Source organism: Rhinolophus ferrumequinum, chromosome 6, assembly GCF_004115265.2.
Source record: "Rhinolophus ferrumequinum isolate MPI-CBG mRhiFer1 chromosome 6, mRhiFer1_v1.p, whole genome shotgun sequence".
Lineage (NCBI taxonomy): Eukaryota > Metazoa > Chordata > Mammalia > Chiroptera > Rhinolophidae > Rhinolophus > Rhinolophus ferrumequinum.
Genome location: NC_046289.1, coordinates 82,272,596 through 82,290,383, shown reverse-complemented (window position 1 = coordinate 82,290,383; position 17,788 = coordinate 82,272,596). Strand labels below are relative to the sequence as shown.

The window sequence follows — 17,788 nt, the reverse complement described above, 5'->3', positions numbered from 1 at the left end:
CACACACACACAACGGGGAGAAATCTGTGTGAAGATACAGATACGCAGATAAAAGATGGTCATGTGATGACAGAGGCAGAGGTCAGGGTGATGTATTTACAAGTCAAGGAATGTCAAGGATTTCTGGTACCACCAGAAGCTAGGAGAAGCATAGAACAGAATCCCTCAGGGCCTTTCAGAAGGAACTAAAATTTCTGGCACCTTTAATTCACACTTCTAGTGTCCAGAACTGTGAGGGAATAAATTTCTGGTGTTTCAAGCCACGTCCTTTATGGTAATAGGCAGCCCCAGGAAATCAGTCGAGGCCTTGACAAATTCTGGGGCACCCAGACGAGGGTGACAAGGATGGTGAAGGGATCTGCCACGATGCCATGGGAAGAACAAGGAACAGAACCGGTGGTAACCTAGAGAGTTATTGAAACTGACATCCATTTTACCATATTTCTTCAAATGGAAGAGGGTTTAAACTGAGTCCATTTAACTCAAGAAGTAAGATTTCAGTTGAACACCCTTGAAAAAATTATAACTATCCAGTAGTGGGCTAGACAGACCCTCACCACTAGAATTAAGGAGATGTGATTTCTACCTGAGAGGGTCCCTCCCACTTGCTGAGATTCTGTATGATAACTGGATTTATACATCTCAATGTTCATCTGTGAGGATACACTATTATTCCCCTCTTCTTCTGCCTCCCCCCTGACTCCAATTTAAGCTGTTGTTTCTCAGTCTAGTTGTGTAGGACACAGCTCCCTGGCCCATGATGGTATTATGAGCCTTGCACTCCCCTGGCTGAGGCGGTCGGTTGCCTGTCAGCCGCTCACAGCAGCTCACGGCAGCTCTCGCCGGCTGCTGGCCGCTCATGATGGCCACCGGCCACTCATGGCAGCATACGGTAGCCCACGGCAGCACAGGGCAGCCTACGCCCACCTCCAGCTGCCCACAGCCACCCAGCTCCAGGGAGAGCTGTTGTTCACAATCTTAGCTGTAGAGGGCACAGCTCACTGGCCCATGTGGGAATCGAACTGGCGACCTCGGCGTTGGGAGCATGGCACTCCAGCCACCGGGTGGGCAGGAGGATACTCTATTAAATGGTAACTTCTTGTGAATCTAAGATCCATTTGCTTAGCTGTCCATGGGATAAGATGTCAGAGTTTATTAAGTCAGTTACTACTGCTTGGGCTCTTTCCTCCACCTCCTTTCTCTATTTGTTTTACTTAACTTATTGCTGCATGCAGAATAGACAGCATTGTGGCACACACACACACACACACACACACACACACACAACCTCCAACCAACATTTATCGATGATCAAATCTGTGCTAGCCATATGGGCTACAAAAAGGCAGGAATGAATGAACTTGAAGCTTTATCCATGTTACCTTTCCTTTCTTGAGGGAAACTCAAGCTACCCTGCCAAACCCACATGGGCATTTCTAGTGGAATCTCTGCGTCTTGACAGGTCATGTTTCATTTTTAGTTTTTCACATGTCCTCATCTATCAGTATTCAGCAAGTCTTTACTGAGCCAAGACTATTTGTAAATCATCGAGCTAGGCACTATGGGAGGACATGAAGATGAACAAGCCATGATTTGTGCCTGTGGGGAGTTTATCAAATCAACCCCCCTTCTTTAGAATGGTTTCCTAGGAGATACAGGAAAGCAGGAGCAGCTAAGGATGTGCACTTACCTTAGCATCCTAGAATTGTTTAAGCGTGTGGTTTTCATCCTTCTTTGGGAATCATGCTCAAGAACAGCGTTTGTCTTTTTTCACTACATGATATGAAGTATTGGCAAAGGTATTCTTCCTTCTCTCCCAAGTCCTCAGATCTTTTTACTTTTTGGATCTGGAGAATAACCTTGGCTTGAATAGACTATCTTCTGGGCTTGATAGTGTCCATTATCTCTTACCTTCATTGCAGTGCATAGACCAAGTTGATTTCAAATTGTTTTAAACATGCTCAACATAAACAGGCTATGTCTAGGAGTAGGCAAAGGTGGGTACAAATCAGTCTACAAGGACCGAAACCAGTTTCTTTATGCCCATCTGAATGCATATCTTCCCTCTTGTCCTGCCTACTGCTTTATTTAAAGTTGTGTTTTTTTTTTTTTTCTTGTTCCTCATTGTCAAATACACAATCATAGGTGTTGGCTGGGAGCAAGAAGAGAGCTGGCCAGTGATGCCTATTCTGTCCATCACCTACAAATTGGAGCCTTGACAAATTGGCTGGCTGGCAAGGGAGAGGTCCTGTGCCTCCGGGGAGCTCAGGGCCCTGGCCTGGCTGCCAGCCTCAGGCTGCAGAAGTGGCCAGGGCTTCCCAGTTGTCAGTGGGTCTGAGCCCAGAGCGCACCTTCTCTTTTACTGGCTGAGAGATGTTCTTCATTTCATTATACGTATTTTAGCATTGACGGGAACAGATAAAGGACAGGGAACTTGTCGATGCTAAGGGAGGCTTGAATTTGGGGAAGAATGTAAGATTTCTACCACTTCTACTCCTGAAGCTCCAAATACTGTGAGGATTTCTATGCACCCACCACCACGTCTGGCTATCCCTCCTCCATCTCCATTGCCACCACCTCCAGATCACAGGGCTGAAGTAAAGGGTTACGGCTGAGCAACATTATCATCTGGCCAGGAGGGGGTCAGTCCTAACGCCACACTCATACGGCTGCCTCTCTGCTTTGGTAGAGAACAACCCCATCCCCAAATTCTGGAAGCCCCCACTGACAGCCAGCTCCACCAATGCCTACAGACAGCCTTGGGTAACCTGGCTTCAACACTCACTCATCTCTTCAGGACTGAGTTTTTTGCTTCATCCGTTTTTTTTCCTTTACTTCTAAATCTTGCTATTCTATATTCTTCTGACTCTGAAGAGCACAAAGGAAAGGTAAATTTTGGAAAGGTAGTTGGGTGAACCCAATTCTGTGTTCTCAATCACCCTCTCCCTGTTTCTAATTTTTAAGAGCCTATGTCAAGGACACGTAAAGGGCATTGTAGAGAAATCTAGGGCCCTACAATCATAAATACATTTCCATATCCACCAGTCTGAAGCAACCCTCCATTAATAAAAAGTACCCTCAAATTGGCAAGTGTCACTTAAGACTTAAACTAGGAAATAATATTACTATAGTTGGTAGCTTTTGGATGAAAGTGTTTGCCTTTTCTTTCAGCTCAACTCATTCATATGTCTTCATTTGCTGGACAGCAGGCTTAATAGGTGACCCATCTGTAGCCTTAACTTTGAGATAGCACTGAAGTTTTCTCTATTTTTTTGGAGTGAGCCAGCCGACCTGCCTTAAAACGTGACAGGCTGCACGCTGACCTAATCGATAACACAGCACAATCACGAGTTACTCAGCTTGTCTGCAGAAAGAAAATACATATTTAGTATAAAGAGAAGATACAAGCGATGGAACAGTTGGTTATACATTATAGCTGGTAATAAATGAAAATATCGAGTGCATTTTAAATGATTAATGTATGAAAACTGTCATCACGTACTGTGCATTAATCAAGAAAAAATGCACACTTCCCATACTGGTTGATGCTGCAGGTCCATTGTTCAGCTTTGAAAATGTGCATAATAATGCTCAGTATGACAATGAGTTGGGGAAGCTGAAAATTTAGAATGGTTGCAAGTTTGGTGTAGTATTTGGATTAGCATCTTAATCTGTGCCTTGTCAACCTCTTCCGTATACAAGCTATGCATTTTTTTTCCAAAACTAGCAAAAACATGGATGCCTCTTTTTCTTTTTTTTTTTCACTTTTTTTTTGTTTTCAAATCAAGAATAGTGACCAAGGTACCTGCTTAAACAAATACTACCAGCATTCATTAGTTAGGATGGTTATATGTAAAAGAAATGATGCCAGATAGTAACAAATCCAAGAGAAGTTTATTATGAAAATGGCACCTGCGGATGAAAAAATTAAGTTACATAAAGACAACCATGTATGTGACATGTATGAGAGTCTACAAAAGTATAAAAAGAACCCTGTTGTAAATGAAGTATGTACATTTCTGATTTGCAGCATTATCAATGGTCAATGAAAAAAAATGTTTCAAAATAAGCCAGGCACTCAGGAAGTTAGGTCCGGTTAGCTTCACACAAAACAAATGTACCATAGCTGTCGCTTTGTAACGTTTTAATTTTTTTTTTTTTATATATATGCTGTAGAGTTGGTAACACTGCTAAGATTTTTACGAACAGAATATCCCTTTCCCCATTCTTCAGCTACTTGGCACCAGTCTCCTCATAAAAGTTTTCATATATTTGTACAAGAAATAGTTAAAAACACAGACACAGTCTTCACAGGTAATGAAGTGTTTTTTTTTTTTTCATTTTGTAATTTTAACACTATGGATTTAGACAGCAGCTGTGATTATCTGTTAGTTTAAATCACCAGAAATCATTTTGACACAACACAGAAACATTTATAAAAGAAAAAAAAAAACAGCTGTCCAGCTGTTCTTTGCAGCTATAGGTGCATTCCTTTGATTGTTCAATAGCTAGAGTAGAGCTTCCAAAATTAATCTTTAGATTTTGCAATTGGCCTTCTTCACCTTCTAAACCTACTTAAATCCTTCAAGAAAGCTCATTATTAAAATTTGTGGCATTTAACTGCATTTTGTCATTATTCCACAGTGGTTTGTCCCAACTCGTGGAATTCAAGGTCCTAGAGGAATCCAGTCAACACAGTGATACTCAAAAGACAGTTGAGTTACTATAGTAGCATTGCACGCATAAACAAATATATATGACAATTGTATATTCCATTATACCCTCCCCTTTTGTTTTTAAAAAATGTTGGTTGACCTTTGAAATAGTTTTCTGTCTCACTGGTAATTAATTGCTTTATATATTGCTCCATCAGCCAACCTGGAAGGAAACCAAAGAAAAGCACCCACTGCTTATAGGTAGAGCACAAGGGACTCTGGGAATGTTAACAACTGAGGCTATATGGCATCGAGTTATTTAATATATCTGAGCATTATTCTTCAGTGCTTTATATTGCACTCCAGAAGAAAGAGTCATACCCAGAATTCCATGTGGGAAAAATGGCTCCATTAACCTTGAGCTAGTTAAGAGTCTTTTTTATCTCTGAGAATGAAAAAGATTTGAAAGACGAGGGAAGGAAAGATGAGGAAGGGAAAGGGGAGAGGAGAAAGGGAGGGAAAGAAAGGAGAGATCGGGAAAATATACACCAGCAAAGCAACAGCAGGAATTTTAAAAAGTGAAACGGAAGGTTCACAGACAGAAGCAGCATAGGGGTGACATTACAGAGGAAGGCCACCACACAAAAAATCACTAACCCCCAAGAATCACTGATTCACTAAGACTGCAGGAATGGGACTGGACCACTCCAGACTAGAGATAGAGCACAGAGAAGACAAAGGACAAAACAACTACATTAGCTTAGTATATACTGCATATAGAAACACACATTGAAACTGCAATGGACGACAGCCAAGGACACGTACACACTGCACACATTACAGTTCTCACATCTGTTATTAGATGCCTTAACAAACAGCTGCCAAAAATGGAGTGGAAGAAGAATTTATACTTGACAGTCATTTGGAGTGTTTGACACTACACTGATTTCTGGCAACAAAGACAAAATAAGGTATTTTTTCTTTTTTCTTCTTTTTTTTTTTTTGTCCTTAATGTGCAGTTTTCAGTTGCAGTTATCTGTTTGAAGCTTATTAACCCATTCTTTAGTTTTAAACCGTATTGGTTCCAACCTAGAAATAAGAGAAGCAAAAGGAAAAAAAATGCCATCAAATCAAATCAGTCCCCCAAAATACAACCTTCCTTTTTTTAGCAAGCAATGAAAAACTTCAAAAACATGTTAAATATTTTTCCTTCTTTTACTCCGAAGTGTTATTGAAGTTGCAAAAATTAGCCTCAGTTAGACTGAGGGGAAAAAAAAAAAGAAAAAGCTCAACAAAAGGCAGTACGTACCTACACTGCTCCTCAAATCAGTTTGATTGAGTTTTCCAAAAGCCCCTTTAAAAAAGGCTTCACTGACCCATTAAATTTAATGTGAGGCTATGTTTGTTAGTTGGGAGGTAAAAAATTTTAAGTCCTGCAGCAAATGTTAATGAGGGCTTTGTCTTAACTAACCAAGGAGACTGCAGCAACGGACTCCAGACCAGGACAGAACACATTTTTTTTCCAAAACCAGCCCAGGAGCTGCATTTTGTATGAAGACATTACGGATTAATAAATGATAGCACCATGGTTTTAGAAATTAAGTTAATGTTTCAGTAATTAACATTTAGTCCAACTGTTTTTTTTTTTTAACATTCTAGTCACAGGCCAGAAATTAAGTTTAAGAACCCAAATTATTTTTATGTGCAAGTAAGAAAATCTTAAAATCTTAACCATAAAAAGAGAATTAAATTCTGCATAAAATTCTAAAATACTATCCCCCTATTTTTAAAGGAATTAGAAACAAAAAACAAAAACCACCCCATTTCATTTGACTTAGTCAAACAGGGCACATTGTTTATGCTTGTCTTTTTCAATCTTGATCACATCAAGATCTTTATGAAGAAAACCCAATGGTTGTCACTTGAGAAATCTCTTGACCACAAGACTGAGTATTCTATGGCAGAGGCATATACACATTAAAGACATCTTAATAAAGATGCAAAGAAAAGCAAAACAACCCAATACACATCTTAGAAGAAGACAAAATGGCAGGCAACTGGCCATCTGACCCTCTGAAGGCCAAAAATAAACATATCTTTACAGGAAAGAATAAGTCACGTTAACGAAAGAGGGGATGGGATAGGGACGGTCCTGTTGAGAGAAGACGCTGACCTGCTCAAATTCAAAGTGCTAGAATTAAAGGTCTAAACGAAAACGCCGACGATGCCTCCGAGCGGAACCCGCCTGCGCTGGGCGCGCCTCAGTCCTCCTTTCGCTCCAGAGTCTGTGCCGCGTGGATGCCGTTACTGTAGACGGGGAAGGGCAGCGTGGAGAAGAGTCCCTCGGCCGTGGTGAACACGTTGCCGGCGGGCATCTGCGTCAGGCTGGCGGCGCTCACGGCGCCGCCGAACGGTCCCGACATGTTGAGCCGGTGCACGTGGTGGTAGAGCATCTCCATGGGCGTCTTGGGGTCGAGGCCGAAGCCGGGGCTGTTAACGTCCACGAAGTTAACAGCGTGCGCGTTGGGCAGCAGGTTGCCCTGCATGGCCAGGGTCACCTCGGCGGGCGCATAGCGGATCGTGCCCGTGGTGTAGACCCTCTGCGCGGCCGTGCTGGTGGCCGCCAGGGTCCCGGTCACCCTGTGCACCAGCGGGAGCACGACATTGCCCGCCTGCAACCTCTGCAGCGTCTCCAGGTCCCCAGTGTACAGCAATGAGTTGGATGTGCTGGGGCCACCCCCACCGCTGCTGCCACCCCCGGGGTGCTTGTCCCGTGGGGACGCCGAGAGCGGGGGTGACAGAGGGTCGGAGGCCACCGGAGCCAAGGACGCGGTGGCGGAGGCGCTGAACTGAGTCTTGCGGGCGGCTGCGCCGTCGCCGCCGGGCGGGGTGAGCACAGAGTCAGGGATGGCCACGTGCAGCCCCCCGCTGCCCCCGCTGCCCTGCGGGGACGGGAAGTGCTCGGAGGTGGGGGGCTTGGTCATGCTGTAGGGGGACTCGTTCCTGGAAATCTCCCGGTTGGGTGGGTAGTTCCAGATGCTGCTGTCGTTGTCGAAGTTGATGGGTTCCGAGATCTCCGTCTTGATCTTGAGCACCGAGGCACTGTTGGGGGAGGACAGCAGCCGCGGGGGCTCCACCAGGCCCGCATCCAAGCCGCCGGGGCTCGACGCGCTGGACAGGCGCCGGCGGCTGGCACTGCCGCCCTTCTGCCGTTTCCGCCTCTTCTTGCGCTTCTGGTGCTTGCTGGACGCCTGCGCGCCCGCCTCGCCCGCGCTGTCCGAGTCCTTGGCGCTGTCCGACGTGAGCGACTCGCAGTTCTGCAGCCGCAGGTCCGACTCACTCTCCACGTAGCGCTCGACCTTGATCTGCATCGGGCCCAGCGCCCCGAAGCTGTCCTCGCCCGCCTTGGAGTTCTCAAAGTCCGAGTGCTCGAAGCTGTCCTCGCTGTCGCGGCTGTCGGGGTTGCTGGAGCTGTGGCCGTCCTCGTTGCAGTTCATGTCGTTGTCGCACGTGTTGCCCGACTTCTTCCGGTCGGGTTCCGGGTCTTCGCTGTTCTCGGACTGGTTCCCCTTCTCGTCGGACTTGGAGTTTTCGTTGTCCTCTACTCGGGGCCAGCGGCCGGGGTGGCGGGGTAGTGGCAGAGAGAGGAGACAAAAGAGACACCACATTAGCAGGGCAAGACCCACCTCTCACTTGCCGGGAGGGGGTTCCGTGGGGAGGGGTGTCTTAACTCCATCCTGAGCTTCCCGATCACCTTGGTTATTTAAAGCCTGGGCTTTCTATCTCTCGAGGACCTAGATTACAAATCATGTAACTAATTTGGCCTTCGCGTCCGTAGCAGAAGAGGTCGGGTTAGAAGAGGCGCAGGACTTTTTTTGCAGCTGTAAAATTCTGTGAGTTCTGTGCTCCCTGGCTCTATGTGTGTCTGTGAAGGGGGCTGGGGATTGGAGGAAAAGTAAATTTTTATATTAACTTTCCTGTGCTCCAAAGAACTACTCAAAGTCTACTCAAAATAACTAGAAATGGGAAAGCATGGATTTGTTCTGCAGAGATTCAAAAAAATGAGTAACAGTCCAGCACCCTGAGTCATTTACCGATGGCATTAAGTATCCACTCTAGAGGCTCGATTCAAGCTTGGTGAGGGTGTGACTATTTCGGGCGCAAAGCCCCAGTCTGCCTTGGAGCATCAGCACAGACAGCCCTGCTTGCTGCTTGCGGTGAAGAGGCCAGAGCTAGCTATGGGATTACAGCAGGGCTGACATTAAGCGATTGCTAAATCAATCAACCTCTCTGTATGTTTGTGTACATACATACATTTATACACTACAATATACCTGTATTTATATGTGTATAAATGTCACAACACACATATGTATATGTATATACTTATATATATACATGCACATATATATATTTATATACCACCATATACATGCATGTGTATTGTATGTGTATATATATACACAGATGTGTGTACATATGTATATGGTGGTATATAAGTATATATATACATATGTGTGTAGAGAGAGAGACTCACTAATAGCTCGATGTGACATATGTCTCTCCACAAAATCTGACCAGTTTCTGTGTTCTGATGATGGCCCTTTGGCCATGGCCCACCCCCTGTGTTTGAAAAGGCAAGCCATAACTGGAGAAGTAGCAATACCTGTAATACCTGAGGTGTCTTTAGAGTCTGATTCAGAGTCAGATGTCTCCGAGGATTCTGAAGTTTTCTCCGGCAGGTGGGGGAGCTGTGCGATATCCATTGGTGTGTCCTTGTATTCTGGATTACTGGGGAGGAGAGAGGAATTTATCAGGAGTGCAGACACCCATTCTGTATGGTTTGCTTTTGACCATCTTCTTCCCACTTCCATGCCCCAAACTTTTGGAGTTTAGAGAGTTTAAAAGAACTAAACAGGAAATCATTTCTCAGTTCATCACAGGACTTTTACAGAAGCTTGGGTTTTGTGTGCTAGGCACAGGTGCACACTGCTCCAGTGATTGAATATCCAAATGCTACAGGAAAGCCAATAAAAGGCTTTTACATAATCAGTTACCTCTGGGGGCCAAGGAACTGTGCTGCCTGAAATTCCCTCCCTCCCGCCCTGTGTAACACCTGGGGGGGAAGGAAGGATGAGAAGTACTCTCAACAATCCACTCCCATACCTCCTGGCATGCCCTGTCTTCTCTTGGGCTCCTAATGAGTCCATGGCCTCGGTACCCTTCTCTTGGCTCCTTGATGGAGCTTCTTAGTTGTTCAGATGGCTCCAAAGCTGTGGGGGGTGGGGGCAGAGCCCTTAGTGCATTAGATCTGACAGAGGCACAGGTGCACCTTGGGATGCATGGATTATGGCTACTGAACTGTCAACACACCCATTACAATCACATTTTTATCTGCTCATGTGGTGTACACCTGTGGCTTGTTAGCTGGGAATCTGATTGCAGTGGGGAGAGTCCCAGTGTGAAAGAGGCCCTAACAGAATGGATCTAACCCCATTCGCACAAACATGCTTAATTTTTGTTCTATTTTTAATTCAGAGTCAAGCCTTTTCTGGAAGAGAGAGAGTGTTTGGTCAAGTTTAGTGAGCTGTGTTCTAGAAATGCCACTCCAAGGCCAGCCCAAGGTATGCGCAGTATAGGTTACTATCATTTGAAGGCACAAGGAAAGCCTCTTGCCTCAAAATGGAAAATGCTTCTTCTATCCTTCCATGATGGTTACACTAGATGATTACTGACTCATTTGCTAATCTCTAGTGAAATTCCTCTGTTAAGGAGTCACGGTTTCAGTAACTACTCTAAAACTGCAAATGTCCCTGGGAGGGTTAATTCACTAAGATGGATTATCAGGCATTTACTCCTTAGTGCGAATGAGCTTCAGCAGCAGAGCTCTCTCTAGATAATCAGATGAGACAAATGGTGGGACGGTAGCTTTCTCACTAATGCAGTCTCTGAATACTCTAAGAGTCTGTAACTCTACCAAGGATTGTGAGGGAATGGGAAGAAGACTGAGGAGCAATAACTTCTTAACAGGGAAGCATAAGCCTGGATGGAGCCCAGAAGTGAGGGATTTTGGGTAGGAAGAGGGAGCATGAAAATATTGCTCAGGGAAGAACAAAAGACAAGAATGTGGAAAAGAAAAACAAACATCAATAGTTACTGTTTTGCCAAAGCCAAGTCCCTCTCTTACTAGATCTCTAGCGTATAGAAACGATACCAACGAGTGGTAGCCTTGGTGGAGTTTCCTCTGTTAAAGTCCATCTATATTAGCCTCCTTTGGTCCAGATGCCATGGGGGTTCACAAGTCACTTGTCATCCAACTTAGTCGTTTATTATTGACCTCAGTGTAAGACTTCAGCTCAGCTGACACAGGTCTAGCATGTCTGAGATTGAGGCTCTTGAGCCTGAAGACTGGTCTTTGGTACCGCGACTGATTCCTTCCTCTCCATATGGAATTACATGGACTAGACTCACCAAACGCTCATGAGCTTGTACCATGGGGTCCTAAGCTAGACCAATAGTGTCCATCCAGAGTTGCATGCATTGACTTCTCCTTACCCTTCTCACTCCCTCCACTTGGGGGCAGAATAGGAAGTCATGAGGCTGATGAGCAGTAAGAAAAGATCCAGAGAGGAAGAAATCTCCCTGAATGGGAGTAACAATCACGTACATTGCGTTAGTACCCCAGGCTACATCAGAATGGGAAACAGACATTGTCTCATCTATGGCGTCCCTGTTACCAATACTAATTCTTAATAATAATGGGTCTCCTTGGCACAACTCCATTGTTTGCCTAGCAAAAGATGCCAGAGTACCTTATTCTCTCTTCCCTTTGGCACGTAAGTGTTTATCACCTTCTGCATGACATACCGCCACTGTTCCATAACCTCTATGGAAAAGGACTCCTTGATATCAGAACCCATCTTGAACATACCACAAACACACGATTGCATGAAAATCAGGCCTTGGAGAAATCCACATAAATACACATACCTTTAGAGAGAATTAATGTAGAGTAGAAGAGGTCAAAAAAGGGAAAAGAAAGTAGATAAATGAGGACTCTTTAAAGTGGTGCACATTAAAGCCCTCTCTAGAGCAATAATCATTAGTGTCTGATTGATATGCTATTGGTCGCAAGCACATTCATGCCTTCGAGTCATCACGAACGTGCGTGAACACCCTCTGAAGGGTCAGTGTGCTGATGAGCCATGATTGTCAGCATCTCAGCTCCATTTGGCTGTCTCAGAGAAAAATGGGATTCAAGTACTCCCTGTCTAGATTATCAGCCAAAGGGCAACAACTTCCATTCATAAGACCTATTGGAAGTTTTCCTACTAACACTTTGCTTGGTGGCTTTAGGCCAAGAGAAGCCAAAGAGTGGAATGACAGTGGTGGGAGGCAGCCAGGCCGAACATTTGGATCGCTTCATGACGGGATTGGTGGAGAACCTCCCGGAAAGCTTGCCCCCACATGCAGACCACCCAGGCTGTTAGTCTTGGTTGCTTTTTTGCTAGTTTGAATCCAAAGGCATAAAGTGAGGAAGGATTGAGAAACTGGTGTTGCACAGTAGAATTTAGGAAGCTGTTGAGCTTGGCCACATTTTTGGTTGTAAATTTGAGGACACATTAAAACAGCTGTAAAACTTGCCTGAGATCACACAGCAGGCAAAAGACAATTGCCTTTTCTACTGATATTGTCTTGATTCTAGCAAAGCAGCTCACTTCGCTTACCAAACCCTATGTAATATACTGAAGGCTTCAACGGGTCGAAAACAGGCGGACTATAATGGACTCTGCCACTTCTTTTTCATCCCCTTTTGCTTAATTTTCACAAGTATTGGAGTGTGTATGTGCATGCGTGGGGAGAAGGAGGTGCTTTTGAAGGCTTCAGCTTTAGGCAAATATCTCTATTCTTTTAAAGGCCTGGGCATTTGTGGGGAAACCAAAGCCACTTCTACAGAGCTGCCCGAACACTGACAGACCAAGAATTATTGAAAATGTTGTGCAGTCCCTTCCAACATAACTTTGATCTTTTCACATTTCTTTGAATCATGTGGAAAGAAAAGCAGAATTTCCACATAATTCCACACGAGATATTGTCAGAAGATAACATAACATGCCAGTTATTAACCATTGGGCTGCATACTTTATAACTGAGACAGAAATGAAAAAGAATTAGAAAATATACCTAAGAAGATAATTCACCCAGATGATGTTCTTCTCATTTGCGTTCTTGGCATTAATAGCTATTGTGGCACTAGACTGTATCCAAATATAGCCTCCGTTCTTCTGCATCCAGCGATAGTACTTTGTCACACACTGGCCCTTATTCAGCACTGGGGGGAAAAAAACAAACAAAACAGAAGGCACTATGTATTACTACTGGGGCCAGATGATTGTCATCTCCGCAAAACCTCAAGCTCACAAAGGGGAGGTCCCGCATCAAGCTGGGGTGCCCCTCTGTATGTGTAATGCAGAATGCCATTAAAAGCACAAATAAAATCAACAATGCAGTGGAGTGGCAGCTCCTGAGCCAGCAAGGGCTACTAGCATTTGTTGCACTTTGTTCCACTGTGGGCAGCCATGGTGTGAAAGAGAGAATAAAGTGACTACAAATCTTTTTGGCTCACAGAACTCCTAACGCAGTGTGGATTCTGTCAATGGGTTTGACGTCAGACGATAACAAAGGCAAATTTGTACGTGATTTATTCATAGCTTCGAGGTAGACCTCTTTGAGATTCTGGATATTTGAATGGTTCTGAAGATGCTTTACCCCTCTGTCTTTGATCGTTCACCTCAGTGCGAGCAATATCAACCAGCGTCTTTATGCATCTGTTCCTTTTGATCTTGGGTAACAGAATTTATAGTCCATGTATGAACTAAATTTACATTGGTCAGTCAGGGAAAATTCTGGTGAGACTTTACAGAATGTTGGAACAAAATAAATTCCCCAACCAAATCAGAGGGAAACACTGGCCTAAGGGAGGCACAGAATTGACTTGGCTGGAGCCAAACAGAGTGACAGCTCCACACAGACTCTGAAATATGGCCCCAAATGAAGGAACAAGTAAAAACAATCAGTAATGTGAAACGGTGCCATTAAATACCCACTGAAAGCGGGCTTTAAAATTGCAGATGTTAAAAATGATACTTTAACCAAAATCTTGCCAAGTCGAAATTGATTTGATTTGTATCTGGGTACTCCTGAGCTAGTAAAAGGGGGAAGTGCAGTAAATCGTCCCCTGAAATAAAGTGCTAAGGATGGGAATGGTTTAAAAAGGATGCTGGAAACGTGCAAAACCTGCTGTTACTACTTGGATACGGATGGCAGCAGTGCGCCAGCTGGCTGACCACTAGAGGGCAGTGTGCACTCGTCCACGTCTCCCACTTTTGGCATGTCCTTGTCTCCGTCTGCTAAAATGAAAAACCTCTAACTGCTGTAATAAATTTGGCTAAATTAGCTGCTAAATGGTTATCTCAAGTAATATGTATTTGCATTAATCATCTTGCTCTAAACCAGAACAAGCCAGAGTCCTAAAGACGTAGTAAATTCATATTGTCCATTTAATTACGGCTAATAAGTGCTTCATATACAATAGTTTCATGAAGTACATTTTGATTTTTTTTGGGGGGAGGGGGGAGTGGATGAGTAAAGGGAAGTCACTTTGGAAAAGAGCTGCGTTTAAGGCTATTGAAGATCTTCCCGTCATGTCTGAGTCACTCTTCCTGCCTCCGAAAGTGATCAAAACTCAAACCTCCACATATTATATCCATAAACATGGAAACTTTGATGCTTTTTCTCCTGTTCCTCCCTTTTTCTCACAATACACTAAATGATGGTTGTACAATTGAATAATTATGTCTGAACAGTTGCTTGAAAAAGCCTCGCATTGATGAGTGCTTCAAGTTGTGGCAAGTTCTATTCTGAAACTATGCAGCAGTTTAGGGTATTTTTAAGGCCCGGAACTGTCATCTTCACTCGGTGGCAGGGCTCCACAGGTAGCATTGTACTCTCCTTTTGTAGGCAATTGTAAGTTCTGCCATTCTGCATGCATGGCTTCCCAGGGTACAAAACTGCGTGGTGAAGCTGAAAGCAGTAAAATACTAACTCTGCCATACAGCTCTTCTGTCAAATCATTGTTGCATGCAGCAAGATGTGCTTTTATTCAAATCCTCTCAACCTGGTTAACTATTAATAGAGGAACGATAGGTTATGAAATTCTGCCCACTATTTTCACAGAGGAAACTTAGAGCTCCCAGTCAGTGATTGCTGTATAATTCTATTGGCTGTGTATCTGGAATAAGGAATAATTTCAAATGATTCTACTCATTTAACAAAGGCAGAGAGACTAAGAAGCCCCTTTTTCGAAGCACATGAAGAAAACACTGAGATGGTAGCCCAGATAGAAAGGATCAAAGTGAGAAAGAAATGATAGTCAAATTAGAATGTGCAGAAATAAACATAAAAATCATCCCCTCTTCCTAAAACGTCCTCTTGCTTAAGTAAAGAAACAAACAAAAATCTCAATTCTGAAAGGCATAGCCAGCAAACATCTGCCTTTCTGGTGGGATCCACGGATGTGCTCTGAAGGGGCTGAAAGGCTTATTTGCTAAAAGACATTATAGTGTCATCTTTTTGAGTTGAGGCAGTATGACTCAGGGTCTGATTAAATGCATTTGTGTTTCCTGGGAAGATACATACAAATGTAGAAGGGCCCATGAATACATTAATACAGCCTTCTTTATCACCCAGGCCAAAGGCCATCTAGCGAAGACAGGAGACCTAATGAAAGAGAGTCAGACCAGGTACATTTTAATGTGAGGAAGTGGTTGTGAAAGACTGACAAGGAAGGGAACCCATAAGAGGTTTTTTGGGGGAGTCCGGAGCTACTTGAGTGCTTGAAGTTACTGTGGTGAATGCCACAAAATAGATCTGGGAGCCCGTCATTGGTCAGCTGAAGGAAAGTTTGATCTAATTCAATTCATTTGCTCTGGGTCAGCCTGACAAACAGAATTCTTAAAAGGTAAACATTCTAGTGTGGTCTTAGATCAGGGTTGTCTCCTGAGGATTAGCGTTTTCTGAACGAGATCCCCATGTGTCAGTGTGAATCTACACAACTCAAGATAAGGCACTGAACTCCTACAATGGCATAAAATGATGACCAAAATATTGCCCCACTTACTTTGGTTTTGCAGGAGGTCCCATAACAGAGGTCATGAGAGAATTTTGCTTCTTTTAAAATGAACATAATTTTTTTTCTTGGGGCTCCAGAATATAAACTTATGATTTTGGGATGATGTTTCTTTCTTTCTTTTTCTTTTCTTTCTTTCTTTCTTTTTTTTTTTTTTTTATATATCATACTAGCAAATCAGTTGGATCATTCCAGCTGTGCCAGAGGCAGGATCTGACAGCTTTTCCTGAGCTCATGTGGTCCTAATCAGCTCAAGAAGAAAAGCCACCTTGGTGCCAGTTTGAAAGAGAGTTTTAGTTTGTAATAATTTAGACAACTTGACAAACACAAAAACTTTTTTGATTCTTTTTTAATCCAGCGGCTGTTTTTATTTTTGATATTTAGCTTAAGATTGAGAGAAACGAGAGGATGTTTATGTCAGGCTATTTCATAAAACCCTTTTTGTGCGGAAAAGCAACAATTAGCATGATGTAAATCACTTGTTGTGGAAGTCCTTAAAAAAAATTAATTGTCCCTTGAAAAGCAATAGATACTCATTAAACCAATGAGCCCAGGAGTAAATTTGTAACAATGTGCTCAAACGATAGAGAGGAAGCAGAGAGAGGGGACATATATATGGGGGTCATCTCTTTAATCTTATGCCATGATGCGGTCAGAGTACTTCTAACACATACCCTGGCATCTTCTTTTTGGTTTATACCGGACTTTACTTTTTGCTTTCCAAAATTTTTGGTAGCACAGCCTGTGTGTCCCCCACTGAATTCACTCACCGATCACATCATACCATGTCTAGAATTATGTTTTTTAAGTTGTGCTACAGGAATTAGTTTTTATTTAAGGAGCCCGAAAACATTTAAATGGCTTTTTCTTAGGCTTTGTCGTGCAAACGTGACTATGTAGGGAGGAAGAGTACATTTTTCCCCGGTTCACTTACAGTCTCACATCGTCTCGGGTGTATTGTGACTACCTCTGCTACCTCACAAAACGTGTTCCTTTGAACTCTGAAGTCTAAGGTGTAACCAGTTGCTTTTGGCTGCCATGGCTCTGAGGAAAACCATGAAGCTGTCATCAGTAGCATTCTATCTTCCAAGCTAAAGGTGCCTCTGAGTTACAAACTCTTCAGAGGACAGAGGTGAGCCCACTGTGAAAAGAATATATTAGAGACAAAGAACCTTAGGTCCTCCTGGTTGAACTGTTCCAGCCCGGCTCATTTGACAATTTTTGGTGATTAGCATCAAAACATCACCCACCCCTAACTGTGAAGGGAGTGGCCAATACAGTTCAATCAAAAGAAAACTGCGGGGAGCATACATTTTAGATAGAACACATGGTGTTTTACATCAAATGCATCCCCCCCACCCCCAAATACTGGATGCTCAATTTTATTGACTATATTTTTTAAATGTCACCTGGTCTCTTGGTTTGAGCTTACTGGTAGGAATACCAGAAATGCACTGCTTGGAGACAAAAATAACTGTCCCCCAAATCTGATAACCCCTTTTGCTGAAGCCCACATCCATGGCTTTACAGTTACCAACAGAGGCATTTCAGTTTTCTTTGGGAAAACTTTGTCCAGAGAGAGGGACTGGTGACTGAAAGGACATAAAGGAAGCCTGTGTCTGTGGCAAGAACATCATTCTGTTAGTAAATCAAAACAAATCAGTCCAAGTTTGCCTTCAGAAATATGGAGAATAAAAGAGAACATGGTCCCTTCCTGTTGGGCTGTTCGACAAAATCAAAGCCAAAGACTCTAAATAGTGAGTTATTTGTGTCTTAAAAAGAAGGAAGCAGTCTAATTCAGTTTGAAGAGGAGATGAAGAACACGTATCAAAAGCGGTCTTTTAGCAAAGTGTCTCACAAAAGGACATTTTAGTAGTTTGCATATGCATTAAAAAGCTGCAATACTTGGTGTATTCAGGTAAGTATAGAATAAATAGGAAATGGT

General features: G+C 43.4%; 1 protein-coding gene across 10 annotated transcripts in view; it reads right to left on the bottom strand.

Annotated features, from left to right (window-relative positions):
- Positions 1-3,872: 3,872 nt before the first annotated feature.
- The window catches only part of NPAS3 (neuronal PAS domain protein 3), an 848,147-nt gene continuing 834,231 nt past the window's right edge, over positions 3,873-17,788 (bottom strand). For 6 of the 10 annotated variants that reach the window (XM_033109513.1, XM_033109503.1, XM_033109505.1 and 3 more), the window contains 3 exons: positions 12,840-12,987; positions 9,322-9,446; positions 3,873-8,256 (listed from right to left, as the gene is read on the bottom strand). In XM_033109513.1, coding sequence (XP_032965404.1) covers positions 6,917-8,256; positions 9,322-9,446; positions 12,840-12,987 — 1,613 coding nt within the window. In that variant the 3' untranslated portion in view covers positions 3,873-6,916. The remainder of the gene's footprint in view (positions 8,257-9,321; positions 9,447-12,839; positions 12,988-17,788) is intronic. The other 4 variants (XM_033109504.1, XM_033109508.1, XM_033109512.1 and 1 more) reach the window with 2 other exon arrangements.